Source organism: Orcinus orca, chromosome 1 (assembly GCF_937001465.1).
Source record: "Orcinus orca chromosome 1, mOrcOrc1.1, whole genome shotgun sequence".
NCBI classification, from domain to species: domain Eukaryota; kingdom Metazoa; phylum Chordata; class Mammalia; order Artiodactyla; family Delphinidae; genus Orcinus; species Orcinus orca.
Window position 1 is genome coordinate 100,556,679 of NC_064559.1, and position 25,253 is coordinate 100,581,931.

The 25,253-nt window shown below is 43.7% G+C and overlaps 1 protein-coding gene across 4 annotated transcripts in view; it reads left to right on the forward strand.

Annotated features, from left to right (window-relative positions):
- The window catches only part of KCNN3 (potassium calcium-activated channel subfamily N member 3), a 235,211-nt gene that overhangs the window by 145,840 nt on the left and 64,118 nt on the right, over positions 1-25,253 (forward strand). For all 4 annotated transcript variants that reach the window (XM_049697690.1, XM_033414730.2, XM_033414729.2 and 1 more), the window contains one exon: positions 24,098-24,516. In XM_049697690.1, coding sequence (XP_049553647.1) covers positions 24,098-24,516 — 419 coding nt within the window. The remainder of the gene's footprint in view (positions 1-24,097; positions 24,517-25,253) is intronic.

The window sequence follows — 25,253 nt, forward strand, 5'->3', positions numbered from 1 at the left end:
GGCCCGCGTACCGCAAAAAAAAAAAAAAAAAGAGGGTTAATTAATGTAAAGAAAAGTACTTTGGACCAAGCCAGCAAGTCGGAAGCCCCAGTGGGCTGTAGTTGCTGTTTGCAGTGGCCCCCCTGTCTGCGGGGAGATCAGGAAAGCTCCCCTGAGGGTGGACATTTCAGCTGGTCCTTGAGGATGAGTTGAAGGGCATTTTTGTCTGCTGGGGGAAAACAAACACTCCCCACCCACCACTAACACCTGGTCCTGACCTGGTTCTCCAGCACCCCAGGTGGTTGACAGATCCAGAAACCTCTTCATTTTTAGTTGCAAAACCTCCCTCTGAGCCAGGGTTAGAGATCTTCTCCCTAGTGGTAAACAGGTTCATGTTACAATGGAGCCAGGTCTGGCAGCCCCAGTGATCGTGCTGTTACCCCGAAAACATTCAGCAGGATCAGTTCATGTGTCAAAACAACATGGAAACTTATCAGAGACTTCCTGTTGAGAAAACAGTTCTTCTCACCCCAGACTTAGCAGGTGCTCAGAAACCTAACTCTCCAGTGTGCCAAGGCAGGTAGAGACCCAGATACACTCTCCAGCCTGGTCTGAGTGAACAAGCACCAGGGGTCGGCCCCCCTCACATAGCTGGGCACCAGGACATAGTGGTCAAGACTGTAGCCTTTGGAACCTGTCTTCCTGGTTCTAGAGCCTAAGTCTGCTCCTTATTAACTATATGGCCTTGAACAATTACTTAATCTCTCTTAGCCTCAGTTTCCCTATCTGTAAAATGGGAATGATAATACCTATTCCCAGAGCCCTACTAAAGACTAAATGAGATAATGCCAGTAAAGCACACGGCACAGGGCCTGGTACAGAATGAGGCTACAATACCTGGTGTCTGTCGTTATGGGTGCTTATGGAGATGACCACTGCCTCCTCCCTACCTCCCCTGAAATTGGGGCTAGCACTCCAGACCTTCTGACCAGATGCTATCTGAGAATTGGCTCTGTGACAGTGTACAATGACTGGGAAATCCCCAAGTGGGGGGCGCGCCTAACCCTGCCTGGGGTTGGGGAGAGGCCAGCTAAGACATGTGGAAAGGAGAGATGCTCCATCTGGGCTTTCAGTGATGAGAAGGAGCTCCCTGGTGAAGAGGCTGAGAAGAGGGAACAGCTTGGACAAAACTTCAAGGGACAAAGTTTGGGAATCACAAGTAACTTGGCTTGGCTGGAATGAGATGCCAGGTTTGCGGTGGGGGGCAATGGCTGGGACCACATGGGGAAAGGCCCTTTTGCCAAGTACAACTAGGAGGTTGGACTTGATTCTGAATGCTCTGGGGAGCCATTGAAAGGCTCCAAGAAGGGAAGTAACACAGTTTGGTTTGCATTTTAGACCATTCGCTCTGGTAGCAGGGTGGAGGATGGATGGGGTAGGACATGTTATGATACCAGGGCATGGCCAATCTAACCCAAGTGTTATCTGGGGTCATCTTGTCCTTACTGCTTCTAATAGAATTGGGCATGAACTCCCACCCCAAGCAAGGAGGGGACCCAATGTCTCCCCACAGGTCTCTGGGGATTCTTGGGAACTGCCATTTCTCTCTTGGCAGCTCCCCTGATGCCAAACTCCTGCTTCTACTGAATTCTCCAGTTCCATCCTGCACATAGTGACCCCCATAGGCACTGGGTCACCTCCTGGTTGGTCCCTTCATTCCCACAGGACTCATGATCAAGGCCTGACTTCCCTGTGGGTTGGGTGCAAGGGGAGGGCATGATGTTGCTGGTGGCACAACAAACAACATGGCATTGAACTTTGCATAGTGTTGTATTTAGAAGTCTCAGGACTGTTCCTGCCTCAACGGGGAGAGGGGGAGTGGTCAGAGGCAGCTGCTTCTAAGTGGGCTTTACCTTCCTTGCTCGCTCTGGACTGGCCCCAGGGAGATGAATGCAACTGTCTTAGTTCCACAGAGACCAATCTGGACTGCTAATCACAATGTGGGTTTCCCAAGGTGGTGCAGACCCAGCCTACTTTCATTGTATATTGATCCCGTGGTCAGTGAATGTTCTTGTGAGAAATGAACATTTAAAAGAGTGCGCTTGGGCTTCCCTGGTGGTGCGGTGGTTAAGAATCCACCTGCCAATGCAGGGGACACGGGTTTAAGCCCTGGTCTGGGAAGGTCCCACGTGCCGTGGAGCAACTAAGCCCATGCGCCACAACTACTGAGCTGCACTCTAGAGCCCGCGAGACACAGCTACCGAGCCTATGTGCCACAACTACTGAAGCCTGCGTGCCTAGAGGCTGTGCTCCACAACAAGAGAAGACACCGCAATGAGAAGCCCATGCACCGCAACGAAGGATAGCCCCCACTGGATGCAACTAGAGAGAGCCCACATGCAACAACAGAGACCCAACGCAGCCAAAAATAAATCAATTAAATCGATTAAAATAATAATAAAAAATAATTGATTAAAAAATAATATAAAAGAGTGGGCTTGAGTTTTCTTTAGAATAAAACAAACTAAGGCCCAAACTGGCTAGTCCCCAACATAGAGCGTTCTGCTTGGTGGACTGGCAGGTGAAAGGCATATAGAATGCAGGGCCGAGAGACCTTCAAGATGGTGGAGGAGTAAGACGTGGAGGTCACCTTCCTCCCCACAAATACATCTACATGTGGAACAACTCCTACAGAACACCTACTGAACACTGGCAGAAGACCTCAGACTTCCCAAAAGATATATATATTTTTTCCTTTTTCTCTTTTTGTGAGTGTGTACCTGTATGCTTCTTTGTGTGATTTTGTCTGTATAGCTTTGCTTTTACCATTTTTCCTAGGGTTCTGTCTGTCCATTTTGTTTTGTTTTGTTTTGTTTTTTTAGTATAGTTTTTAGCGCTTATTATCATTGGTGGATTTGTTTTTTGGTTTGGTTGCTCTCTTCTTTCTTTCTTTTTTTTATTACTTTTTAAAATTTTTAATAATTTTTATTTTTTATTTTAATAACTTGCTTTTTATTTTCTTTCTTCCTCCCTCCCTCCCTCCCTTTCTCTCTCTTTCTTTCTTTGCTTCTCTCTTTCTTTCTTTCTTTTTTTCTCCCTTTTCTTCTGAGCTGTGTGGCTGACAGGGTCTTGGTGTTCTGGCTGGGTGTCAGGCCTGTGCCTCTGAGGTGGGAGAACCGAGTTCAGGACATTTGTCCACCAGAGACCTCCCGGCTGCACATAATATCAAACAGCAAAAGCTCTCCCAGAGAGCTCCATCTCAATGCTAAGACCCAGATCCACTCAACAACCAGCAAGCTACAGTGCTGGACACCCTGTGCCAAACAACTAGCAAGACAGGAGCACAACTGCACCCATTAGCAGAGAGGCTGCCTAAAATCATAATAAGTTCACAGACAGCCCACTGGACACAGTCCTGCCCACCCACCGGACACAGTCCTGCCCACCAGAAAGACAAAATCCAGCCTCATCCATCAGAACACAGGCACTGGTCCCCTCCACCAGGAAGCCTACACAACCCACTGAACCAACCTTAGCCACTGGGGGCAGACACCAAAAACAACAGGAACTACGAACCTGCAGCCTGCGAAAAGGAGACCCCAAACACAGGAGACCCCAAACACAGTAAGTGAAGCAAAATGAGAAGACAGAGAAACACAGAGCAAATGAAGGAGCAAGGTAAAAACCCACCAGACCAAACAAATGAATAGGAAATAGGCAGTCTACCTGAAAAAGAATTCAGAGTAATGATAGTAAAGATGATCCAAAATCTTGGAAACAGAATGGAGAAAATACAAGAAATGTTTAACAAGGACCTAGAAGAACTAAAGAGCAAATAAACAATGATGAACAACACAATAAATGAAATTTAAAATTCTCTAGAAGGAATCAATAGCAGAATAACTGAGGCAGAAGAACGGATAAGTGACCTGGAGGATAAAATAGTGGAAATAACTACTGCAGAGCAGAATAAAGAAAAAAGAATGAAAAAAATTGAGGACAGTCTTAGAGACTTTTGGGACAACATTAAACGCACCAACATTGGAATTATAGGGGTCCCAGAAGAAGAAGAGAAAAAGAAAGGGACTGAGAAAATATTTGAAGAGATTATAGTTGAAAACTTCCCTAATATGGGAAAGGAAATAGTCAAGTCCAGGAAGCACAGAGAGTCCCATACAGGGTAAATCAAGGGGAAACATGCCAAGACACATATTAATCAAACTATCAAAAATTAAATACAAAGAAAAAATATTAAAATCAGCAAGGGAAAAATAACATACAAGGGAATCCCCATAAGGTTAGCAGCTGATCTTTCAGCAGAAACTCTGCAAGCCAGAAGGGAGTGGCAGGACATATTTAAATTGATGAAAGGGAAAAACCTACAACCAAGATTACTCTACCCAGCAAGGATCTCATTCAGATTCGAAAGAGAAATTAAAACCTTTACAGACAAACAAAAGCTAAGAGAGGGGCTTCCCTGGTGGTGCAGTGGTTGAGAGTCCGCCTGCCGAGGCAGGGGACACGGATTCATGTCCCAGTCTGGGAAGATCCCACATGCCGCGGAGCAGCTGGGCCCATGAGCCATGGCCACTGAGCCTGTGCGTCCGGAGCCTGTGCTCCGCAATGGGAGAGGCCACAACGGTGAGAGGCCTGCATATGGCAAAAAAAAAAAAAAAAAAAAAAAGCTAAGAGAATTCAGCACCACCAAACCAGCTTTACAACAAATGCTAAAGGAACTTCTTTAGGCAGGAAACACAAGAGAAGGAAAAGACCTACAATAACAAACTGAAAACAATTAAGAAAATGGTAATAGGGACACACATGTTGATAATTACCTTAAATGTAAATGGATTAAATGCTCCCACCGAAAGACATAGACTGGCTGAATGGATACAAAAACAAGACCTGTATACATGCTGTCTACAAGAGACCCACTTCAGACCTAGGGACACGTACAGACTGAAAGTGAGGGGATGGAAAAAGGTATTCCATGCAAATGGAAATCAAAAGAAAACTGGAGTAGCAATTCTCATATCAGACAAACTAGACTTTAAAATAAAGACGATTACAAGAGACAAAGAAGGACACTACATAATGATCAAGGGATCAATCCAAGAAGAAGATATAACAATTGTAAATATTTATGCACCCAACATAGGAGCACCTCAATACATAAGGCAAATGCTAACAGCCATAAAAGGGGAAATCGACAGTAACACAATCATAGTAGGGGACTTTAACACCCCACTTTCACCAATGGACAGATCATCCAAAATGAAAATAAATAAGGAAACACAAGCTTTAAATGATACATTAAACAAGATGGACTTAATTGATATTTATAGGACATTCCATCCAAAAACAACAGAATACAATTTCTTCTCAAGTGCTCATGGAACATTCTCCAGGATAGATCGTATCTTGGGTCACAAATCAAGCCTTGGTAAATTTTTTAAAAATTTAATTGTATCAAGTATCTTTTCCTACCACAATGCTAGGAGACTAGATATCAATTACAGGAAAAAATCTGAAAAAAATACAAACACATGGAGGCTAAACAATACACTACTAAATAACCAAGAGATCACTGAAGAAATCAAAGAGGAAATCAAAAAATACCTAGAAACAAATGACAATGAAAACACGATGACCCCAAACCTATAGGATGCAGCAAAAGCAGTTCTAAGAGAGAAGTTTATAGCAATACAATCCTACCTCAAGAAACATCTCAAATAAACAACCTAACCTTATACCTAAAGCAATTAGAGAAAGAAGAACAAAAAAAAAAACCAAAGTTGGCAGAAGGAAAGAAATCATAAACATAAGATCAGAAATAAATGAAAAAGAAATGAAGGAAACAATAGCAAAGATCAATAAAACTAAAAGCTGGTTCTTTGAGAAGATAAACAAAATTGATAAACCATTAGGAGACCCATCAAGAAAAAAAGGGAGAAGACTCAAATCAACAGAATTAGAAATGAAAAGGGAGAAGTAACAACTGACACTGCAGAAATACAAAAGATCATGAGAGATTACCACAAGCAACTCTATGCCAACAAAATGGACAACCTGGAAGAAATGGACAAATTCTTAGAAAAGCACAACCTTCTGAGGCTGAACCAGGAAGAAATAGAAAATATAAACATATCAATCACAAGCACTGAAATTGAGACTGTGATTAGAAATCTTCCAACAAACAAACGCCCAGGACCAGATGGCTTCACAGGTGAATTCTATCAAACATTTAGAGAAGAGCTAACACCCATCCTTCCCAAATGCTTCCAAAAAAGTGCAGAGGAAGGAACACTCCCAAACTCATTCTATGAGGCCACCATCACCATGATACCAAAACCAGACAAAGTTGTCACAAAGAAAGAAAACTACAGGCCAATATCACTGATGAACATAGATGCAAAGATCCTCAACAAAATAGAAGCAAACAGAATCCAACAGCACATTAAAAGGATCATACACCATGATCAAGTGGGGTTTATCCCAGCAATGCAAGGATCCTTCAATATACGCAAATCAGTCAATGTGATAAACCATATTAACAAATTGAAGGAGAAAAACCATATGATCATCTCAATAGATGCAGAAAAAGCTTTTGACAAAATTCAGCACCCATTTATGATAAAAACCCTCCAGAAAGTAGGCGTAGAGGGAATTCACCTCAACATAATAAAGGCCATATATGACAAACCCACAGCCAACATCAATCTCAATGGTGAAAAACTGAAACTATTTCCTTTAAGATCAAGAACAAGACAAGGTTGTCCACTCTCACCACTGTTATTCAACATAGTTTTGGAAGTTTTAGCCACAGCAATCAGAGAAGAAAAAGAAATAAAAGGAATACAAGTTGGAAAATAAGAAATTAAGCTGTCACAGTTTGCAGATGACATGATACTATACATAGAGAATCCTAAAGATGCCGCCAGAAGACTACTAGAGTTAATCAGTGAATTTGGTAAAGTAGCAGGATACAAAATTAATGCACAGAAATCTTTTGCATTCCTATATACTAATGATGAAAAATCTGAAAGAGAAATTAAGGAAACACTCCCACTTACCATTGCAACAAAAATAATAAAATACCTAGGAAAAAACCTACCTAAGGAGATAAAAGACCTGTATGCAGAAAACTATACGACACTGATGAAAGAAATTAAAGATGCTACAAACAGATGGAGAGATATACAATGTTCTTGGATTGGATGAATCAACATTATGAAAATGACTGTACTACCCAAAGCAATCTACAGATTCAATGCAATCCCTATCAAACTACCAATGACATTTTTCACATAACTAGAACAAAAAATTTCACAATTTGTATGGAAACACAAAAGACCCCGAATAGACAGAGCAGTCTTGAGAAAGAAAAATGGAGCTGGAGGAATCAGGCTCCTGTACTTCAGACTATACTAGAAAGCTACAGTAATCAAGACAGTATGGTACTGGCACAAAAAACAGAAATATAGATCAATGGAACAGGATAGAAAGCGCAGAGATAAACCCACACACATATGGTCACCTTATTTTTGATAAAGGAGGCAAGAATATACAATGGAGAAAAGACAGCTTCTTCAATAAGTGGTGCTGGGAAAACTGGACAGCTACATGTAAAAGAATGAAATTAGAATACTCCCTAACACCATATACAAAAATAAACTCAAAATGGATTAGAGACCTAAATGTAAGGCCAGACACTATAAAACTCTTAGAGGAAAACCTAGGCAGAACACTCTATGACATAGATCACAGCAAGATCCTTTTTGACCCACCTCCTAGAGAAGTGGAAATAAGAACAAAAATAAACAAATGGGACCTAATGAAACTTAAAAGCTCTTGCAAAGCAAAGGAAACTACAAACAAGATGAAAAGAACAACCCTCAGAATGGGAGAAAATATTTGCAAGTGAAGTACTGACAAAGGATTAATCTCTAAAATTTACAAGCAGCTCATGCAGCTCAATATCAAAAACAAACAAACAAACAACAACCCAATTCAGAAATGGGCAGAAGACCTAAATAGACATTTCTCCAAAGAAGATATACAGATTGCCAACAGACACATGAAAGGATGCTCAACATTACCAGTCATTAGAGAAATGCAAATCAAAACCACAATGAGGTATCACCTCATACCAGTCAGAATGGCCATCATCAAAAAATCTACAAACAGTAAATGCTGGAGAGGGTGTGGAGAAAAGGGAACCCTCTTGCATTGTGGGTGGCAATGTAAATTGATACAGGCACTATGGAGAACAGTATGGAGGTTCCTTAAAATCTAAAAATAGAACTACCATACAACCCAGCAATCCCACTACTGGGCATATACCCCGAGAAAACCGTAATTCAAAAAGAGTCACGTACCGCAATATTCATTGCAGCTCTATTTACAATAGCCAGGACATAGAAGCAACCTAAGTGTCCATCGACAGATGAATGGATAAAGAAGGTGTGGCACATACATAGAATGGAATATTACTCAGCCATAAAAAGAAACGAAATTGAGTTATTTGTAGTGAGGTAGATAGACCTAGAGACTGTCATACAGAGTGAAGTAAGTCAGAAAGAGAAAAATAAATACCATATGCTAACACATATATGTGGAATCTAAAAAAAAAAAAAAGAGGTTCTGAAGAACCTAGGGGCAGGACAGGAATAAAGACACAGATGTGGAGAATGGACTTGAGGACACGGGGAGGGGGAAGGGTAAGCTGGGACGAAATGAGAGAGTGGCATGGACTTATATACACTAACAAGTGTAAAATAGATAGCGAGTGGGAAGCAGCCGCATAGCACAGGGAGATCAGCTCAGTGCTTTGTGACCACCTAGAGGGGTGGGATAGGGAGGGTGAGAGGGAGACGCAAGAGGGAGGAGATATGGGGATATATGTATATGTATAGCTGATTCACTTTGTTATAAAACAGAAAATAACACACCATTGTAAAGCAATTATGCTCCAATAAAGATGTTAAAAAAAAAAAAAAGTAGAATGCAGGGCCCTGGGCAATCGATTTAACTTCTCTGGGTCAGTCTCTCCATCTGCAAAATGGGCATGATATTACTTCTTTACAGGAAGGTTGTGAGGTTGCAATGAGACAGTATGTGCAGAATCACTTGGTTTGGCCTGTAGTTGGGCTTTGGGATAATTTGGACACTTAAGGGCACTATGATGAACTGAATTGTGTTCCCCTCAAAATCTATATGTTGAAGCCCTAATCCCCAATGTGACTGTATTTGGAGATAGGGTCTTCAGGAGATAATTAAGGGTAAAAGAGGTATAATAGTAGCCCAATCTGATAGGACTGTGGCCTTATAAGAAGAGACATCTCTCTCAGTCTCTCTCGCTCTCTCTGCCATGTGAGAACACAGTGAGAAGGCAACTGTCTACAAGCCAGGAACAGAGTCCTCGCCAGAACCCAACCATGCTGACTACCTGGATCTCAGACTTCCAGCCTCCAGAACTGTGAGAAAATGAAAAATTCTGTTGCTTAAGCCACCCAGTCAGTGGTACTTTGTTATGGTGGCCCAAGCTTACTAATGCAGACATGTGTTCAATCTGTGTACAGTCTGTCTTCAGAAAGTGGTGATGGCATGGACTTGGCCCTGAGGGGGATGGACCTGTGGTCTCCCTGCCCCTCCAGCTGCTCCTACCCTGGCTTCCCAGGTCCCAGTGATCTGGGTCCTGCTACCTTCTTGGCCTCATCTGGTACCACCCGTCACTTATTTCCTAGATTGGCCTTCTTTCTTTCATTTTTCAAATGCTCCAAGCTCTATCCTGCTTTGCACATGCTGTCCCCTCTGCCTGCAGTGCTTACCCTTGCAGGGTTTACCTTTCACTCAAAGGTTCAGTTCTCAGAGAGTTCTGCCTGGACTGCCTGCCCAAGACAGCGCAACTTCTACCCAGACTGCTTTTGTTTCTTCCTAGCAGCCATCATGTACTGAAATTAAATGGTTTACCTGTTTCTTATCTGTTTTTCTCTATTAGAATGTAAGCTCCATGATGATAGAGGTTTTGTTTACTTGTTCTTGCTCTATCCCCAGAGCTTGGCATGGTGACTGTCACATAATAGGGACTCAACCCAGAAAGAAAGAAAAAAAGAAAGAAAGAAAGAGAGAAAGAGAGAGAGAGAGAGAGAAAGAGAAATAGACAGAGAAAGAATGAAAGATAAAACTGATCTGGTAAAAGTTCCATGCCCGTGCACCCAGCATTGCTTGAAGTAGATCCAAAGCACCTTGATTTCCAGTACCACAACTTATCTCTCATTGTAACTAGAGGCCAACTGGTCCAGCCAACGGTTTTTCAACAGAAGTGTTCTATGGCGGGGTATGGGCCACCACAGAGAGCTAGGTGGAGGACGAGGTGAATGAGTTGGGCTTTTTTTTTTGTCTTTTTGAATTTTATTTTATTTATTTTTTTATACAACAGGTTCTTATTAGTTATCCATTTTATATGTATTAGTGTATACATGTCAATCCCAATCTCCCAATTTGTCGCACCACCACCACCTCCTCCCACCACTTTCCCCGCTTGATGTCCATACGTTTGTTCTCTACATCTGTGTCTCTGTTTCTGTCCTGCAAACTGGTTCATCTATGCCATTATTCTAGGTTCCACATATATGCGTTAATATACGATATTTGTTTTTCTCTTTCTGACTTACTTCCCTCTGTATGACAGTCTCTAGATCCATCCACGTCTTTACAAATGACCCAATTTCGTTCCTTTTTATGGTTGAGTAATATTTAATTGTATATATGTACCACATCTTATTTATCCATTCGTCTGTCGATGGGCATTTAGGTTTCTTCCATGCCCTGGCTATTGTAAATAGTGCTGCAATGAACATTGGGGTGCATGTGTCTTTTTGAATTATGGTTTTCTCAGGGTATATGCCCAGTAGTGGGATTACTGGGTCATATGCTAGTTCTATTTTTAGTTTTTTAAGGAGCCTGCATACTGTTCTCTGTAGTGGCTGTATAAATTTACATTCCCACCAATAGTGCAAGAGGGTTCCTTTTTCTCTACACCCTCTCCAGCATTTGTTGTTTGTAGATTTTCTGATGGTGCCCATTATAACTGGTGTGAAGTGATACCTCATTATAGTTTTGATTTGCATTTCTCTAATAATTAGTGATGTTGAGCAGCTTTTCATGTGCTTCTTGGCCATCTGTTTATGTCTTCTTTGGAGAAATGTCTGTTTAGGTCTTTTGCCCATTTTTGGATTGGATTGTTTGTTTTTTTAATATTGAGCTGCATGAGCTGTTTATATATTTTGGAGATTAATACTCTGTCCATTGATTCATTTGCAAATAATTTCTCCCATTCTGAGGGTTGTCTTTTCGTCTTGTTTGTAGTTTCCTTTGCTTTGCAAAAGCTTTTAAGTTTCATTAGGTCCCATTTGTTTATTTTTGTTTTTATTTCCATTATTCTAGGAGGTGGATCAAAAAAGATCTTGCTATGATTTATGTCAAAGAGTGTTCTTCCTATGTTTTCCTCTAGGAGTTTTATAGTGTCTGGTCTTACATTTAGGTCCCTAATCCATTTTGAGTTTGTTTTTGTGTATGGTGTTAGGGAGTGTTCTAATTTCATTCTTTTACATGTAGCTGTCCAGTTTTCCCAGCACCACTTATTGAAGAGGCTGTCTTTTCTCCATTGTCTATCTTTGCCTCCTTTGTCATAGATTAGTTGACCATAGGTGCGTGGGTTTATCTCTGGGCTTTCTATCCTGTTCTGTTGATCTATATTTCTGTTTTTGTGCCAGTACCATATTGTCCTGATAACTGTAGCTTTGTAGTATAGTCTGAAGTCAGGGAGTCTGATTCCTCCAGCTTCCCTTTTTTTGTTGTTGTTGTTGTTTTTTTAGAGAAATTGCAGAAGAAACCAGAAGTTTCTAGGAGGTTGAAATGGGTCTTTTTTTTTTTTTTTTTTTTTTTTGGCTGCATTGGGTCTTCGTTACTGTGTGTGGGCTTCTCATTGTGGTGGCTTCTCTTGTTGCAGAGCACAGCTCTAGGGCGCAATGGCTTCAGTAGTTGTGGTGCATGGGCTTAGTTGCTCTGCGGCATGTGGGATCTTCCCAGACCAGAGCTCGAACCCATGTCCCTTGCATTGGCAGGTGGATTCTTAACCACTGCACCACCAGGGAAGCCCTCCAGCTCCGCTTTTTTCCCTCAAGACTGCTTTGGCTATTCGGGGACTTTTGTGTCTCCATACAAATTTTAAGATTTTTTGTTCTAGTTCTGTAAAAAATGCCATTGGTAATTTGATAGGGATTACACTGAATCTGTAGATTGCTTTGGGTAGTACAGTCATTTTCACAATGTTGATTCATCCAATCCAAGAACATGGTATATCTCTCCATCTGTTTATATCATCTTTAGTTTCTTTTATCAGTGTCTTATAGTTTTCTGCATCCAGGTCTTTTTTCTCCCTAGGTAGGTTTATTCCTAGGTGTTTTATTCTTTTGGTTGCAGTGGTAAATGTGAGTGTTTCCATTATTTCTCTTTCAGATTTGTCATCATTAGTGTTTAGGAATGCAAGAGATTTCTGTGCATTAATTTTTTTTTCTTTTTTTTTTTTGCGGTACACAGGCCTCTCACTGTTGTGGCCTCTCCTGTTGCAGAGCACAGGCTCCGGACACACATGCTCAGTGGCCATGGCTCACGGGCTCAGCCGCTCCGCGGCATGTGAGATCTTCCAGGACCAGGGCACGAACCCGTGTCCCCTGCATTGGCAGGCGGACTCTCAACCACTGTGCCACCAGTGAAGCCCTGTGCATTAATTTTATATCCTGCAACTTTACCAAATTCATTGATTAACTCTAGTAGTTTTCTGGTGGCATCCTTAGGTTTCTCTGTGTATAGTATCACATCATCTGCAAACAGTGACAGTTTTACTTCTTCTTTTCCAATTTGTATTCCTTTTATTTCTTTTTCTTCTCTGATTGCCATGGCTAGGACTTCCAAAACTATGTTGAATAATAGTGGCAAGAGTGAACATCCTTGTTCCTGTTCTTAGAGGAAATGCTTTCAGTTTTTCACCATTGAGAATGTTTGCTGTGGGTTTGTCATATATGGCCTTTATTATGTTGAGGTAGGTTCCTTCTGTGGCCACTTTCTGTAGAGTTTTTATCATAAATTGGTGTTGAATTTTGTCAAAAGCTTTTTCTGCATCTATAGAGATGATCATATGGTTTTTCTTCTTCAGTTTATTAATATGGTGTATCAATTTGATTTATTTGCATATATTGAAGAATCCTTGCATCCCTGGGATAAATCCCACTTGATCATGGTGTATGATCCTTTTAATGTGTTTTTGGATTCTGTTTGCTAGTATTTTGTTGAGGATTTTTGCATCTATACTCATCAGTGATATTGGTCTGTAATTTTCTTATTTGGTAGTATCTTTGGTTTTGGTATCATGGTGATGGTGGCCTCATAGAATGAGTTTGGGAGTGTTCCTTCCTCTGCACTTTTTTGGAAGCATTTGGGAAGGATGGGTGTTAGCTCTTCTCTAAATGTTTGATAGAATTCACTTGTGAAGCCATCTGGTCCTGCACTTTTGTTTGTTGGAAGATTTTTAATCACAGTTTCAATTTCATTACTTGTGATTTGTCAGTTCATATTTTCTGTTTCTTCCTGATTCAGTCTTGGAAGGTTATACCTTTCTAAGAATTTGTCCATTTCTTCCAAGTTGTCCATTTTATTGGTATAAAGTTGCTTGTAATAGTCTCTTAGGATGCTTTGCTTTATGTGGTGTCTGTTGTAACTTCTCCTTTTTCATTTCTAATTTTATTGATTTGAGTCCTCTCCCTCTTTTTTTTGATGAGTCTGGCTAATGGTTTATCAATTTTGTTTATCTTCTCAAAGAACCAGCTTTTAGTTTTATTGATCTTTGCTATTGTTTTCTTTGTTTCTATTTCATTTATTTCTGCTCTGATCTTTATGATTTCTTTCCTTCTGCAAACTTCAGGTTTTGTTTGTTCTTCTTTCTCTTGTTCCTTTAGGTGTAAGGTTAGATTGTTTATTTGAGATTTTTCTTGTTTCTTGTGGTAGCTCTATTGCTATAAACTTCCCTCTTAGAACTGCATTTGCTGCATCCCATAGGTTTTGGATCGTTGTGTTTTTCTTGTCATTTGTTTCTAGGTATTTTCTGATGTCCTCTTTGATTTCTTCAGTGATCTCTTGGTTATTTAGTAACGTATTGTTTAGCTTCCATGTGTTTGTGTTTTTTTCATTTTTTTCCATGTAATTGACTTCTAATCTTACAGCGTTGTGGTCAGAAAAGATGCTTGATATGATTTCAGTTTTCTTAAATATACTGAGGCTTGATTTGTGACCCAAGATGTGATCTATCCTGGAGAATGTTCCATGAGCACTTGAGAAGAAAGTGTAATCTGCTGTTTCTGGATGGAATGTCCTATAAATACCAATTAAATCTATCTGGTTTATTGTGTCCTTTAAAGCTTGTGTTTCCTTTTTAATTTTCTGTCTGGGTGATCTGTCCATTGGTGTAAGTGAGGTGTTAAAGTCCCCCACTATTATTGTGTTACTGTCTATTTCCTCTTTTATAGCTGTTAGCAGTTGCCTTATGTATTTAGGTGCTCCTATGTTGGGTGCATATATATTTATAATTGTTATATCTTCTTGGATTGATCCCTTGATCATTACGTAGTGTCCTTCCTTGTCTCTTGTAACATTCTTTATTTTAAAGTCTATTTTATCTGCTATGAGTATTGCTACTCCAGCTTTCTTTTGATTTCCATTTGCATGGAATACCTTTTTCCATCCCCTCACTTTCAGTCTGTATGTGTCCCTAGGACTGAAGTGGGTCTCTTGTAGACAGCATAAATATGGGTCTTGTTTTTGTATTCATTCAGCAAGCCTGTGTCTTTTGGTTGGAGCATTTAATCCATTCGGTTTAAGGTAATTGTCGATACGTATGTTCCTATTCCCATTTTCTTAATTGTTATGGGTTTGTTTTTGTAGGTCCTTTACTTCTCTTGTGTTTCCCACTTAGAGAAGTTCCACTGGCGTTTGTTGTAGAGCTGGTTTGGTGGTGCTGAATTGTCTTAGGTTTTGCTTGTCTGTAAAGCTTTTGATTTCTCTATCGAATCTGAATGAGATCCTTGCTGGGTAGAGTAATCTTGGTTGTAGGTTTTTCCCTTTCATCACTTGAAATATAACGTGCCACTGCCTTCTGGCTGTAGAGTTTCAGCTGAGAAATCAGCTATTAACCTTATGGGACTTCCCTTGTATGTTATTTGTCATTTTTCCCTTGTGGCTTTCAATAATTCTTCTTTGTCTTTAATTTTTGACAGTTTGATTACTATGTGTCTCGGCATGTTTCTCCTTGGATTTATCCTGCCTGGGACTCTCTGTGCTTCCTGGACTTGGGTGGCTATTTCCTTTCCCATGTTAGGGAAGTTTTCTACTATAATCTCTTCAAATATTCTCTCGGGTCCTTTCTCTCTCTCTTCTCCTTCTGGGACCCCTATAATGAAATTGTTGTTGCATTCAATGTTGTCCCAGAGGTCTCTTATGCTGTATTCATTTCTCTTCATTGTTTTTTTTTTTATTCTGTTCCGTGGAAATGAATTCCACCATTCTGTCTTCCAGGTGACTTATCCGTTCTTCTGCCTCAGTTATGCTGCTATTTATTCCTTCTAGTGTAGTTTTCATTTCAGTTATTGTATTGTTCATCTCTGTTTGTTTGTTCTTTAATTCTTCTAGGTCTTTGTTAAACATTTCTTGCATCTTCTCAATCTTTGCCTCCATTCTTTTTCCGAGGTCCTGGATCATCTTCACTATCATTATTCTGAATTCTTTTTCTAGAAGGTTGCCTATCTCTACTTCATTTAGTTGTTTTTCTGGGGTTTTATCTTTTTCCTTCATCTTGTACATAGCCCTCTGCCTTTTCATATTGTCTGTCTATCTGTGAATGTGGTTTTTGTTCCACAGTCTGCAGGATTGTAGTTCTTCTTGCTTCTGCTGTCTGCCTTCTCATGATTGGCCTTTGAATGCTCTTTTCTACCCTTTCAACCAGAAGAGCTCTGAGTTTATCTGATTCCTATATTGGGCTTTAATGAGAAATCTCACTAGAAGAAACAGCTCCACAGCTAGGAGAAAATGGAAAACCACAAATTGGATCCAACCCTTCATGTTACAGATGAAGAATCTGAGGACCAGAGAGGGAAAGGGACCTGCCCATGCACAGATGATCAGTGGCAGAGCACTCTATCCCCAGTGGTGCCGTGGTTAGGCACCATTCTTGTTAACAATTCTTGTTATGTGAGTGAAAAATACTGGCTTCCTCAAATGCTGTAACTTGGCTTTTACTCTCTACAAACTGGGGACAAGAAAGGGCTTTTGGTCACCACTGGTCTCTGGCAGTCCCGAACAAATTTCAGGCTCAAGGGTCCCATGCGTTCTCATGCCCACTGCAGGAGACCACACATGAACTCTGCCAGGGGCACTCAGGAGAACCCTGACCAGGCCAAAGAGCCACCAAAGAACATCATACATGGCCCAGTAAGTCATAGCAGTTTCAGAAGGGGAGGATTTCTTCATAGAAAGACTCAGAGCTGGCTAGCATGGACTCCAACCCTCTGAGAGTCTTGTTGGTTGTAGAATGATAGACTTTTCTGACAGCCCCCTTACTTGCTGACCTCTCTTCTATCTTCCCTTCTTTTCCTTCCTCCCTTTCTTCAGCTATATCCAAGGAGCATTTGCTGACTGGAAATTTTATGTTAACCATTACTGCAAACCCAGACATTCGTTTCATCACTGGCAATCAGCTCTTGTCCTTGGGGAAACCTAATTAGGTATTATGGGACTTTTGATGTTGTTTCCATGGAAACCCCCATAGTAATGGTGTACATGCAGAATATATGCTCCAGGGAGTTTGGGAAAAAAATACATATATATTATTACTGGATTTTAAGAATATCTTTCATTTTTTTCTCTTGCTTTTTTTCTGCATATATATTTTTCTAATCATGGAAATTTTCCCTGGATTTTTTTCTCTCACAGAGAGAGAATAGTAGAGAACACAAGGGCCTTTTACATTTTCTCTCCTTTAATTAAAAAAAATTCATAGTTGCTCAAGAATGAAAGTTTTTCAGATGGGTCAGAAAACGTCTAAGCAGGATCTCCCCTAATAGCTGAGAACATTTTAAGGAAAGATATTGCTTAAATAAAGAATTGAAAAGGCCTCAAGTCTTTCAAAATAGAAGGGGGAAACTAGCAAATCCAATGAATCAACTCCAAATGTATTTACACTAAAGGGGAAAAAAAGAAGGGCAGGTTTCCTGGTGCTTGGTGCTCTGTCAGGTTGACACTGGGGGCTCTGGGACATTCTCTTTGCCTCCCTGTCGAGACAGCCTGTTTCCAGTCCTGCAGCTAACGCATGGTGGGCTCCGGTGATTGCCTATGAAATGACCTGTCCTGGGGTGACCAGATGGCCCTTCAGAGTTGGCCCCCATGGTGAGCTGGTGAACCACACGATTACTCTGTGAGAAACTCCAGTGTGGGAAGCGTGCAGACCTGGTCTGACTGGTGCAGATGGAAGAGCCCAGCAGACTTTACAGAGAGGGAGCCTGTTACACACCCATGTGCCACAGCTAAAATTCAAGTGTTCCTGGAGAACCATGAATAACTGAACTGTTTTCTTTGATACCTCTAATTGGCCACTCAAGGATGGAATGCCCACACTGACCTTTTTGCTAGCTGCCAGCTGATCAATTAACCCCCCAAGTTTGCCAACAAGATTCACTGTTCCCAGAGTCCCTGCAGTTTTTCTTCTTCACACCCGATAAATTCTGTTTTGCCTTCACTCCTTGATTCAGTCTACCAGCTGACTTCCTCGCCTGTGAGAAACACATTGCATGCAAAATAACTCAGCTGCTTGCAAAATAATTTTTTAAATGCTTTGCGTTATTCTTTGATATATGAAATGATGTGTCCACTGGGTGGGGCAGGGCTGGGGGAAGCTGGCATGGCCCTTGATCGTGATCCCCTCTTCATCCAGTTACCCAGTTACTTGAGATAGACTGGCCAGCCCTGTCTGATTAACTATGTGGGGTGGCAGGGTGTGGGTGGAAGTTCCTTCTAGGGGCTGTGGCATGAGAAGTTAAAAGAGAAGTGTTGGGCATGGCAGGCAAATCACCCAACTTCTAATATGTGTGCTAAGTCAACACGTGAATTAGATTTGTTTATGTATTAGTTTTGTTGCATGACAAAGCACCCCCAAAATTAAGGACTTAAAACGATAATCATTTAGCTCACGATTGTGTGGGTCAGCAATCAGGGCAGGGCTCAGCTTGGTGGTTCTTCTGCTGTCTCACCTGGGGTGAGCTTCTGTCATGCAGCTGATCAAGGATGACCTCACTCGCGTGCTTGGCAGCTGGTGCTGGCTGTAGGCTGGGGTGACGGGGAAAATGGGGCCATGTGTCTGCAGCAAGCCCCATCACACTGACATTCTACAAACCTCAGCTACATCACATTATCTAATGTCCCTTTGGCCAAAGGAAGGCACACGGCCAGGTTCAGATTCAAGGGGGAAATGGACTGTACCTCTTGAGAAATGGACTGTATGTACCTCTTGCTGGGAGGAGAAGCAAAGTCACATGTGAAGAAAGGAACAAACGGGATGGGAGGAATTGGTGGCATCTTGGTAGTACCACACCAGGTTTGTCTGATACAGGCCTTCCAAGCACTACTGAATCCCTATCTTGCCTAAGAAGTTTTCCATGATGGGCCCTTATCATGCCTTTCTTATGCTAGAGTTCCTTGAGATTGTGTGCTGATTCATGGGACATGTGTCTGATTGATATTTATATCACCACAGTGTTCTCACCTAGTTGGTTCTTTTTCATTGAGGTATAATTGATAAATAAAATTGTATAGTGTACAGTGTGTTGATTTGATATACGTATACAATGTGAAATGATTACCATAGTCAAGTTAATTAACACATCTACCCCCTCACATCGTTACCTTTTTCTTTTTGAGAACACTTATGATCAGGTCTCTTAGCAAATTTCAAGTATTAGTTGGTTCTTACTAATTCTTTTATTGAATTGAGTTGAGTTGAATTGACTGAGTTGGTTCTCCTTTCTTTCTAATTACAAGCTCCTTGAAGGCAAGTTTGGAACTGCTCTCTCACATAAAATCTCCCTCCCAAAGCTCTTGGAATTATACCAACAGGCTGAAAATCCCACAGGCTCTTAGAACCAGTTAAGTGGCAGCGGATCAGGTCTGGAGCCAGCTCTGTTCAGGACACTATCTGGGGTAAGAGTGGGACTTGCAGGTGACCACAGGCCCTGGCACCAAAGCATTCCATCTTCAGGCCGGCCATACCCCAAATGAGCGGCATCACCGTGTGAGGCTAAGGAGGCAGAAAGACACAGCAGTTTGGAGATCGTGGCTTTCCTTCCTCACCCAGGGGAAACCCAGGCCAGGTCAGGAGGAAACATGTTTGTCAGCCCCCGGCCTCTGAGGCTTCTACTCTGTGACAGCTCAGAGTGGACCCCACCCCCCGAACCCCCACGGGCCCTCTGGCACCCCCTGCCCCTTGCCAGATGCCATCCATATCACCTCAGCACTCTTCCAGAATTCATCAGGGTGACCAGTCAGGCTGCTCTAGAACCAGGCCTGGGTGGCTGAGACCCAAATGGAGGGAAGGACAGTCCTGTGCCACCCTCCCCACTGTGGTCCAGCAGTGCTCCAGCACTTCTCCAGCACTCTCTAAGGCTTGGAGATCACCTGTGACCCTTTATTCCAGATTGGACCACCCCCTGGGAATAGGAGGGTGCCCTTCCCATGGCATAAGATAAATCGTCAGGTACTTCATTACTCACAGGCTTAGCAATGAGTTTTCTACGGGAGTTTCCATTCTGGGTGGTTAACAAGGGCCACGGGCCACCTGTCCTTTTCTTCACATGACACAGTCATCCACCTACCCACCCCTTTACTCACTAAAATTCTATTGACTGCCCACTGTGTACCAGGACCATCTCAGGCCTTGGGGAGAGGTGAGATGAGCCAGGCGTGGGTCCTGTCCCCTGGGAGCTCATGTGCCCCGAGACCACACACGAGGTCTGCATAGGACCATGGAATAAGGGCTCTTCAGAGCAGAAGGTACCTTGGGGATCATCCAGTCTATCCCCTCATTCCTCAGAGGAGGAAACTGAGCCCAAGAGACGGGAGTTTAGTCATCCAGGGTCACACAGTAAGCAGTAGTTATTGATTGACTATGCAAGAATTTACCCAACACCTATATATGCTAAGATCTGGGCTGGCACTGGAGATACCACAGGGAACAAGGTGGACATGGCCCTGTCCCTTTGGCAGTCCAGCTGTGACTGGTGGGTCTCATCCAGGTTACATTTTAGGCTTACCCAAGGAAGCTTAAGAAAAATCCCAATGCCAGGGCCTCATGCCTAGAGGTTCAGACGGGCTTGGTGTGGGGTCCAAGTGTGGGTATTTTTAAACAAGTTCTCCAAGTGATTCTGTTGTGCAGACAGGTCAAGAACCACTGCTCTGGGGTGGGGAGACAGGCAAAAACCAAGCAAACATGAATAAATATGTAACTGAAATTTGTGATTTGTAAGGAATGAACAGGATGCTGAGTGAGGACATGGCAGGGTGGGGTACTGTTATCTGCCTAAGTCGGAGTGAGGCTACACTTGGAGAACTGTGGTTCCAGGGGTCAGATGGGAGCAAGCACAAGCGCGTCCTCATATGGGACAGCAATGGAATCTTCTGGGCCATTGCCCACCCTGCTGATCCACAAATCCCTGCACTGGAGCCCTGTCTAGCAGAGGCTCTCAATCTGCAACCTGAAATATCTCCCTGCTGGCCCCCATACATACTATTTATGAGTGCCTCCCAGGCCAGCCGGATTAATAATCCCTCACATTTTAAGAGTATAGTCATCCCTTGGTATCCACAGGGGTTGGTTCCAGGAAACCCTGTGGATACCAAAATCTGAGGATGCCCAAGCCCCTTATATAAAATGGTGTAGGACCCTCAGCCCTCCGGATCCACAGTTCTTCAGCCATGGATATGGAGGTCCAACTGTAGTTGGTAAAGCACATTCCCTCTTATCCGTATTATTGGATCCTAATGCTAATCCCGTGCGATGGACAGGGTCAAGGTTAATAGTCTGATGATAGAGATGTAGAAATAGGCTCAGAGAAGTGGTGTGACCTGCCTAAGATCACACAGCTAGTATCTGGATGTGAGACATCAGTCTAGCTCATCAGCCTCCAACTCCACTACCCATGTTGTCCCCCCACCCCAAGCCTTGCACCAGGAAACTGAAACAGAAGCGGGGCACCTGGGAGGCAGGTGGGGACACCACCCCGGGGCCAGCACCCTCCTGTCAAGCTGGGCAGAACTGCCGACGTGCCTCACCTTTAACTGGGATGGTATACAATCTCATTCTCCATCAGGAAATCCAAGGAAACTGTGACTCTTTACTTCAGTTCCTGCCCAGAATGAACCCGGTTGCTATAGCAACCTGATGCCGTTCTTTCTTATAGGGTGGATGGTTTTCATTTTGTATTTGAAGAGTCTGGCCAGGCAGTCGCGTTGCCATGGCTCGGCCTGTTGGCAGCAGTTACAAGCAGAGGAAACCCTTTGAGCAGCCTCTAGGTCCCTCTAATTGATGGTGGAAACCTGTGTCTGGAAAAACCCCTGGCTTAGCTGCGCTGGGGAAGGAGGGAGGGGGAGTCTCGGCTGGTGTTGTGCTGGGTACCCTCTCCTGTTCAGAGAGCACACCTTACTAATTACAGCCGCCTGGCCAGAGGTCGGCCCCTCAGCCACTTGCTCCCATAGAGCCTTCCAGTTCCCCTCCATGATCTTCATCCCAGGGGGCCATGCTCAGACCTGTTTCATTGAACCCTGAATGCCCAGCTCTCTGGCTAATAGAGGGCCTCCAACATATGTTTGTTGAATGAATGAATGAATGAATGATCTTTTGTAGTTTATGAAGCTCTTCATACCCATTATCTCCCTTACTCCCCATGATAGCTGTGTGAGGTCCCAGGGCAGGAGGAAGAGGAAACTGTGGTCCAGAAAGGTGAGAGAGGTGCTCTCACAGGCTGCCTCCCCTCCCTGTGCACTTTTGTAGCTGCCCTTGCCTCTGGGCAGCCCACTGAGTTGCCTGGCACTTGCTCCGTGAGGCAGACAAATATCACAGGCACACCCTAAAAGCAAGGCAAGCAGGAGACCCCTGTTCAAGTCATGTGACTCGATTGTTCACCTTGAATTTGTCTCAGACATGACACAGATCCTTTTTTTTTTTTTAAGATTTTTTTTGATGTGGACCATTTTTAAAGTCTAATGAATTTGTTACAGTATTACTTCTGTTTTATGTTTTGGTTTTTTGCCACGAGGAACATGGGATCTTAGCTCCCCGACCAGGGATCGAACCCGCACCCACTGCGTTGGATGGCGAAGTCTTAACCACTGGACCACCAGGGAAGTCCCCACACACAGATCCCTTGATGGGCCCTTTTTACCCTCAGAGGCTCCAGACATGGGTGCCACGGTTTTCTCCCCTGGGTCCTTGGTTGTGGGCATGGTGGCCTGGAGGGCAGGCAGTGAAGGAGGGAGAAGAGAAGGGTGCTTGGTGACTAACTTCAAAACACAGCAGAATGTTCCTTTGGCCCAAACCGCAGAGGAAACAGTGAGACACACAGAGTAAAGGGCCTCTCCGTTCCTAAACCCCCTGTGAAGTGGGGTGAAGTGTGAGGGCAAGCAAGGCTTAGCTCAGCCTTCAACCAGCACGCCCAATCCACGCTGACCCAAACTCTCTGTTACTCCCTCCATTGCTGAGGGTGTATTTCCAGGTTAAATCAAACTTCTTCCACCCAACCCTGGCCCCAACATTAATTTATTTCTAATGCAGCCTAATTTCCTTCTGGACATGAATCCTTCCCAGGATTATCATGAGGATAAATGCTTCCATCGCTTCTCATAAGTGAGGCGCATACCTGTCCAGGAGGCCCCCATGACCAGCACAGGCCCCTGATTGCAGGCCTCTCCTTCTAAGAATCAGAACCTTCACATGTCCAAGGTGGACCTCAGAGGCCTCGCATTTCACAGATGTGGAGACAGGGGCCATGGAGGGGAAGAACGTGAGGCCCTCTTCACAGTCATTGGGTGTGGGAGACCCCCCACCGTGGGACCTCCTTGAGAACAAGCCTGGGCCTTCCCAGTACGTGAACCCAGCACTGAGCCCAGGCTGGGCACGTAGCAGGTGCTCAGTGAAGGCTTGTTTCAGCTGCTTTGCCAGGCCTCCTGGTGCAACAGTGGGAGCCTCATCTTCGTGGAAGGAAGGTTAGGACTGGAAGGGAGCTTAGACATCACTGAGCCCAACCCTCATTAACAGAAAGAGACCCCATGGATTAATAACGCTAAAAATAACAATAACTAATACTTACAGAGCTGGGTGCTAGACAGGATTCTCTGCACTTCGTACGTACTAATCCATTGCAGCCACATAGCGACCACTATGCAGCAGGTATTATTATCATTGTCCCAAGATGAGGAAACTGAGGCACAGAGAGGCTCCATAACTTGCTGAAGGTCACAGAGCTAGTTAGTGTTGGGATCAGGATCCAGACCCAGGCAGTCTGGCTCCAGGGCCCACACCACTAACACCCCACCACCGGCAGAGAGCAAAGTGCTGCGAGCAGGCACTTTTCTCCCAGTGGGAGGAGGAGTCTGTGCCAGCCCTACGAGTTCACTCAGGAGACCTAGCTTTTTCATCTCCGCATCCCCCTCAGGGCTCAGCTCAGGGCCTGGCAGGGGCCCAGGGACCTGTGTTCAATACAAGTGAGCTGTTCATCTTCCTAGTCATGAAACAACCAGTTTAGGGGCTCCTTGGAGCTGGAAGGAATCTTGGGAAGCAATTTACAGAAATGGAGGCCCAGAGATTGACGTGTCTTAGGCAGGTCTCCTGACTGCCTGTCCAGGGCTCTCTTCACCCAGGCGAGGCCTCCCAAGAGGGCCCTGAGGCGGATGAGCCGCGGATCCTCCCTCGCCCCGGCTGTGTGGTTCCATCCTGGCTGTGCTAACAGGCTCTCTGCTCCCACAGCTCTTCGTGATCGACAATGGTGCGGACGACTGGCGGATAGCCATGACCTACGAGCGCATCCTCTACATCAGCTTGGAGATGCTGGTGTGCGCCATCCACCCCATTCCTGGCGAGTACAAGTTCTTCTGGACGGCGCGCCTGGCCTTCTCCTACACACCCTCGCGGGCGGAGGCCGACGTGGACATCATCCTGTCCATCCCGATGTTCCTGCGCCTGTACCTGATCGCCCGCGTCATGCTACTGCACAGCAAGCTCTTCACGGACGCCTCGTCCCGCAGCATCGGGGCCCTCAACAAGATCAACTTCAACACGCGCTTCGTCATGAAGACCCTCATGACCATCTGCCCCGGCACCGTGCTCCTCGTGTTCAGCATCTCACTGTGGATCATCGCTGCCTGGACCGTCCGCGTCTGCGAAAGGTATTCCAGCGGGTCGGGTTCTCCACTCGACCAGGGCCTCTGAGCACACGGCCCATGTTGGGATGGGGGAAGGGAGGAGGAGCGGGGGGGCCCGGATGTATGTGGTCTGATGGAAGAAACAGGCATGTACCCAGACACCTCAGGAGAAAATGGGAGAGGAGAGGACCGGGTTGGGGCTGAATATGAGCTGCAACATTGAAACATTGGAACCAAGGTAAGCTGGGAAAAATGCATATATAATCCTCATTTCCTGTTCTTTGTAAACCAGTATATCTCAAAGTGTTCTGGTTATATCATTACCCCTTTCTCACATATAACACTTTGCAATTTCTGCATTATCTCTCCCTCTTGGAGATTAAGGATGTTCGCTAGCATTTTAAAGGCTCTGAGAAGTCCTGCAGTAATGAAACTGGTTTAATTTTGTTTAGTCCAGATTTTCTCAAGAGTATTCACCCACCAACGCTTTTCATTGTACATCACTGTGGATGCCTCACTACTCAAAAATTTGGTCCACAGACCAGCAGTATCAGCATCACTGGTAACTTGTTAGATTGCAGAATCTCAGGCCTCACCCTGGAACTACTGAATAGAATTTGCATTTTAACAAGTTCACTGGTGACTTGTATGCACCTTAACGTTTGAGAAGCACCTCACTGATGGAACATACTTTGGGAAACATTGTTTTGGGAGGCTGGTGGCTAGTAGGAGAGAAGGGGGATATGGCCTAATATAGATCT